The following is a 6167-nucleotide window of genomic DNA, read 5'->3' as shown; positions in this document are numbered from 1 at the left end:
AGAGCCCTGTCCGTGGAGTCTGTGGATGTAAGAACGTACAAACCTATAGAGAATTTTTGTAAAAATTTATTGCCAAACAGGATACACCTAGAAGCAAGATTTCAATAGACTGAGATACATGCTTTGGAGACCAGAGACTAACAGTTTGCAGTTGCTTTTAGGCATTTGAGATTGGATGTGAGGAAGATTGCCTGAAGGTGGGAGAAAGCAAGGCCCACGCCAAATTACAGGATAGTTAAGATTCACACTTTATAAGGCGGGCTCTGAAAGGGTGGGCATTACTGGGAGGAGGAGGAGACTGAAGGGGGCCGTTTCAAAGGTGTGTTAACCTTGATGCGCAGAAACGATGGACAGGGCTTCCTTAAGGTAAAGATAAGTCTTTTACTAAAGTTCTATGCCTGGGGCTTGACTACCCATCATACCTGCCCCGGTAGGAATTTATGAGTAGATCACTCTGTGAGGTTACTTTCCATAGAACCCCTATTTTCATCCACAAGTCAAGACTGAAAGACAAGTACCATATGACTTCACTCATCATATGTGGGATTTAATGAACAAACTGAACTAACAAGCAAAATAGAGACAGACTCACGGATAGCAGGCAGTCAGGGCTGGTGGTGGGGGTGGTAGAGGGTAGTGGAGGGATTCAACAAACAAAAGAAATGGACACGGACAACAGTGGTGATTGGGGGTGGTGGTGGAAGCATAGGGGGGATAAATGGTGATGGAAAAGAAAAGAAATGCAAAAAGATAACAAGACTTGGCTTACATCTGAACTCTACCACTTAACTGTGACCTCGGACACATCATTTAACTTACCTAAGCCTCAGCTTTTACATCTGTGAAATGAAAATACCACTGTTTGCCTGGTAGAGTTGTTTTGGGTGGTAATATATGGTTTCTCACGCGCTGCCTGGCCCACGGCAGGTATAAAATATTTACCGAGCCCGGGCTGGTTTGCCTCAGTGGATAGAGCTGGGCCTACGGACTGAAGGGCCCTGGGTTGATTCCGGTCAAGGGCACATGCCCAGGTTGCAGGTTGGATCCCCAAGGCCGGGGCGGGGGCGGTGCAGGAGGTAGCCAATCAATCATTCTCTCTCATCATTGATGTTTCTCTCTCTCCCACTCTGAAATCAATAAAAATATATTTTAAAAATATATATTTACCGAGGAAACGCTCTTTCCCCTGGCTTTAAGCTTTACATTTCCTTGTTTTAGGACCTCCTCTAAGGTACTTCCGCCCAGCGGCCCCATCCGGAGCTGCGGCCCCACCCCCTGAGCCGAGGGTGCTAGGCCAACTTCCGCCGGGGCCAGGGCCGTCCTCCAAAACCCGAAGCCCCAGGGCACCCGGCCCAAGTCCCCCTGAACCCCAAAGCCGGCGGGTACACCTGTCTCTCCCGCTGCCTCTCACCCTGTGGACGACTCCACCCCCTCCCGCAGCTGCGGGTGATGTCACTTCCGCCGGAAAAGGTGAGAGCGTCCCCGCGGTTGGCGCGAAAGTCGGTTCGGGGCCTCGGCAATTTCCGGGTCCCGCGTCTGCCTCGGGAGGGGGCGCCGCGGGTGCGGCCGGGCTGGCGCCCGACCCCAGCCGCTCTCCCGCTGGCTGCGCGCGCTCCCACACGCTGCCCCCAAACCCCCGCGCCCCCCAGAGGTGAGTGAGGCGCGGAGAGGGGACCCCGCTCCTTCCCCGCCGCCGCCTCTGGCCTTGGCGGCGCCCGTAACCGACGGGGAGGGGTGGCTGCGGCCGGGCCGGGAGCCGGGCCTTCCCCGAGGGGCCGGGGAGCTAAGCCAGGCCCTGGGGAGGCAGCGCCGTGTTCCCGGGCTGCACGTTTACATGAAAGCCCAGGTGCGGGTGGGCGAACAGACCGCGAGGGCCGAGGGTTACCTGCGGGACAGATTCACCCTGAGTGCAATGGATCGCTCATTGGTGTAGGCCCTAAACTTGAGGGGACTTAGAGCCCGATAGTGAAGGCCCTTAACGTCTTCAGCTCCGGGACCTTGAGTTGGTCCTCTGACTTGCAGGTGCGTTTCTTACAAAGTGGATGAATTCACGGGCGAGGAGGCCAAAATGCCTATCTTTAGGCATTAATGTCTGCGCAGAAAAAATAGGTCCCTTAAGCAGATAGAGTGATGCATAATGTGGTTTTGGTCTTGTTAATGGTTCCCTTATTTTGACAGTTCAAAAATGTCCAAAAATGACAAAGAACCGTTTTTTGTGAAGTTTTTAAAGTCTCCAGACAATTCCGAGTGCTTTCTCAAAGCTCTTGAGGTAAGAACAGTTGAAAACATCTTGTTTGATGCTTTATTTTCTTGGTTTTAGAGTTTTTGATTTATTGGACGTTTATATCTCATAGTTATTTTCATAAATACATAGTTTTACTGTAGTCTCCATTAACATAGATATCTCATTGCTAGATATTTTTAATTAATGTGAGTATATCATTATATTTGTTGGGGGGCTTTAAATCTGAGATTTCTGTTAAAAGTGACAGACCTGCCCTAACCGGTTTGGCACAGTGGATATTGCGCTGGCCTACGGACTGAAGGGTCCCAGGTTCGGTTCCCGTCAAGGGCATGTACCTTGGCTGCTGGCACATCCCCAGTGGGGGGTGTGTGGGAGGCGGCTGATCGATGTTTCTCACTCATCGATGTTTCTAACTATCGCTCTCCCTTCCTCTCTGTAAAAAAATCAATAAAATATATTTTTTAAAAAGTGACAGACCTGCTGTTCTTGGAAATTAAGTTGCTTTCTTTTGTCTGCTAATCAGAATAGACCTTTGTGTGTTGAAAAATTTTGAGTCAGCCCTGTACTGGTTACAGTTATTATTTGGTTGGTAGGTTGTTAAAAGTGTTTCATTATGTACAGCATAATATGGGAGGACCTGGGGGCAGGGTGGAGCCTTGCTGCTCACAGACCCCAGCAGCAGCAGCAGCATAGCTTGAGAGTTTGTTATAAAAGCAGAACTTGGGCCCCAACTCGGACTTACCAATTAGAATCTACCTTTTAACAAGATCCTCAGTGTGATTTCCGTGCACATTAAAGTTTAAGAAGCTCTGTTGTAGCAGGGTTTTCCTTAAAGTTTACTCCTTCAGCAAATAAATATTGTGTGCCTGACCAGCACTGCTCTAGCACATGGGATACATCTGTGATCAGAGCAGAAGATTCCTACTTTCTTAGAGTTTACATTCTATTCTAGCAGGAGGAAGTAGACATGATAAATTAGTAAACTGTATCATATGTTACAGTGTGCTAAGTGTTAAGGGAAAAGAGCAAGGCAGGTTACGGGGTCTGGAAGGTTGTAATTTTAAATGGAGTGTGATTTGGGGTATCCTTTATGGAAAAGATGATATTTGAGTTTGCTTGAAGGAGGTGAGATAGTTAGGCGCGTGGCTATCTGGTGAAGGAGGTTTTGGGCAGAGGGAAAACAGGCCCCTGGGAAAGTGCGTGGAGTGTCTATCCAACATTAGTGTGGCTGTAGTATGATGAGCAAGAGATGGAGGGAAGAATATTAAGGGATGCTTCAGAGAGGAGGATTAAGAGGACATGTAGGGCCTTGTGGGCCATTGTGAGGACTTTGGCTTTTTCTTTCAGTGAGATGGAAAGCCGCTGGAAGGTTTTACTCAGAACAGTGGCATGATCTGACTTACTCATCTTAAAGGATCATTCTAAGTATTTATTTAACATGAGGAGGACTTCAAATTTTGTTCAGAAAATATTTGAGTGCTTACCTAGGTGCCAGGATATGGTGGCAAACAAGATCGTGAAACTTTCCTTTAAGTGAGAGAGACAGCTATATATGTCTACACAGTATCAGTGTTATGTCTTCATAACATATCCTGGAGGGAAAGGGTATTTTAGAAATCGTGATCGGGAAAGGCATCTCGGAGGACATGACATTTGAAGTGAGGCATCAAGTCTGGTGAAGACCTGGGAGAATATTCCAGGCAGTGGGAGCAAGAGCAAAGCCTCTGATTGAGGTCATGCTTAGCTTGTTCCAGTGGTAGCAAGAAAGCTAGAGTGGCTCGAGAAAAAGTAAGGCTGGCGAGAGGTAGAAGGTAAGGACAGGGAGACAGGCAAGGGCTAGACGCCTTGGTCTTGTAGGCCACCCTAAGAAGTGTGGATTTTATTCTGGGTGTGCTTGAAAAACATTGAAGTTTTTGAGCAGAGAGTAACATAATGTGATTTATATTGTTAAAAAGATTCCTTGCTGTTGTATGGAGAAGAGATTTAGGGCAAGGAAGGGAGAAGAAAACACTTTAGAGACTTCCGCAGAGGTCTAGGTGAGAGGTGATGGAAGAATCCAACAGGAAAAGGCTGGACTTGAGATGGATTTTGAATATAGAGTTCGTAGAACTTAAATAACAAGGGACAATTTCAGGTGCAATCTTATTTCATTTTTCTTACAGTCAATAAAAGAGTTCCAGTCCGAAGAATATCTTCAGATTATTACAGAAGAAGAGGCATTGAAGATAAAGGAGAATGATAGATCACTTTATATCTGTGACCCTTTTAGTGGTGTTGTCTTCGATCACCTCAAAAAGGTTTGCTGACTTATAATGTGTTCCTTCAGTAGTGTGTTTTTTGGTTTATTTTTGCTTCAGTGGACAAATTATTTATTGAGCATGAAGTATTATGCAAATTATGAATACAAAGAAATTCTTTGTGGAGTCTGGAATATTTTTAAAGGCTATTTATGTTATAATAAGCTTTTGTTAATGTTATTTTTTATAGTATTTCAGGGGATTTAACTTAGTATAAGGGGACCCTATAGTAATGAAGCATTTTATATTTTAAACTAACATTCCTTTCAAAAAATAGTTTATTGATTTTTGGAGGGAGAGGGAGAGGAAGAGAAAGAAACATGGATGTGAGAGAGAGTAAGATCGATTGGCTACCTCCTCCACACCCCCTGCTCGGGCATGTGCCCTGTCCGGAATTGAACCAGCAACCTTTCGTTGCGCGTCCAACCAATTGAGGCACACCAGCCAGGCGATAATGAAGCATTTTAGTGATTGAGTTCTACTGTCCTTAAAGTTGGTGTGATTGCAAAACATTTCAGGGAGAAATAAAGAGTAGGAAAAGACCTCAACGTAATGCTTGGTTACCCACTGTCTTTCAGACGACTTGCTCTTGCAGGTAGAATTTTAATACCTGTACTTTTTAAAGATTGAAAAGTTATGTTAAAAGGAAGCATTTTGGTGATGAGTATTGCTAATATACCAGTGAGCCATCTTCATTTCTTTCTGTTGATTCTAGAGTCTACTGACTCATTACTTTTTAGGTGTCTGGACAAGAGAGAAGCATTGAAATAAAAGTAAACGGGCTGTAATTCCATCCAGATTATAAAGAAGTGATTCTTGTTTGAAGGAGAAGAAAACATAGAAGAGTAGGCAGATGCAGTATCTGTACAATTTATGGAAGGTCTGTGCCCACTTTTGCCAGAAGCATTGTTGGTCTTACCCTCCTTTTGGAATAACACTGCTTGTCAGATAGAATCAGTAGCATCAAAAACTCAATTTTCTTCTGACCAAGAAGATAATCATTTACTCTGTAGGTATTTCAGTCATGTTATGGTGACTTTCATAACTGTAGGCTTTTTTAGCCTGGCTTCAATGTGCTAGTGTCAGTTATCAATGAAAATGAAAGGTCATTTTTGTTTTTAGTAACCTACAGTATCTTAAGAGAAGTGTTTGTGGGTTTTCCTTGGGAAGACCTTGAGTTGCAGACAGAGTATTTAAAACAAATGTAGAAACTGCCCAGAACTATATGGTTTTGTGGTGGTGTTTTTTGGTGATATAAGAGGTATTTTAGATGAGGTTTATTTAGGCTTAGTATTTTTAAACTGCTTCATTGACTGGATGCTTCATTTAAAAAATATATCAAGATAATTCCTAATTATAGCATAAGACCGTTAGTCATACACCCTTCCCGTTGTTAAGATTGTGTGTGTTTCCAAGATTAAAATTTCAGTGGTAATTTTGAGTGAGTGTGGCTCTTGGAGCTTATTTCTTTTGATAGCCTGCATTGTTTGATTTGCTTTTATGTGTGTGTAGTTAATGAGTACTGTATCTGAGAAATTATATAATGGCCTCTATGTTTTTCTTAAAGCAATTTGGGGAAATTTTTGTGGTGGTCATCAACTTCTATAAAGAATTGGTAAATAATA

At 44.1% G+C, this 6167-nt stretch overlaps 1 protein-coding gene across 5 annotated transcripts in view; it reads left to right on the top strand.

The window, feature by feature from the left end:
* The first annotated feature begins 1485 nt into the window (after positions 1-1485).
* TOPBP1 (topoisomerase (DNA) II binding protein 1) overlaps positions 1486-6167 on the top strand; it is a 42528-nt gene continuing 37846 nt past the window's right edge. For 3 of the 5 annotated variants that reach the window (XR_001513196.1, XM_006759787.2, XM_006759786.2), the window contains exons 1-3: positions 1488-1651; positions 2179-2269; positions 4408-4542. Coding sequence is in view for 4 of the 5 variants with exons in the window: in XM_006759787.2 (XP_006759850.1) it covers positions 2186-2269; positions 4408-4542 (219 nt within the window). In the remaining variant the exon portion in view is untranslated. Of the gene's footprint in view, positions 1652-2178; positions 2270-4407; positions 4543-5257; positions 5423-6167 lie in introns of those variants that run through there. The other 2 variants (XM_015561370.1, XM_006759788.2) reach the window with 2 other exon arrangements.

The sequence above is a fragment of the Myotis davidii genome, unplaced genomic scaffold (assembly GCF_000327345.1).
Source record: "Myotis davidii unplaced genomic scaffold, ASM32734v1 scaffold415, whole genome shotgun sequence".
NCBI lineage: Eukaryota > Metazoa > Chordata > Mammalia > Chiroptera > Vespertilionidae > Myotis > Myotis davidii.
The sequence above is the reverse complement of the archived record's forward strand: the minus strand, read 5'-3'. Positions and strand labels throughout refer to the sequence as shown.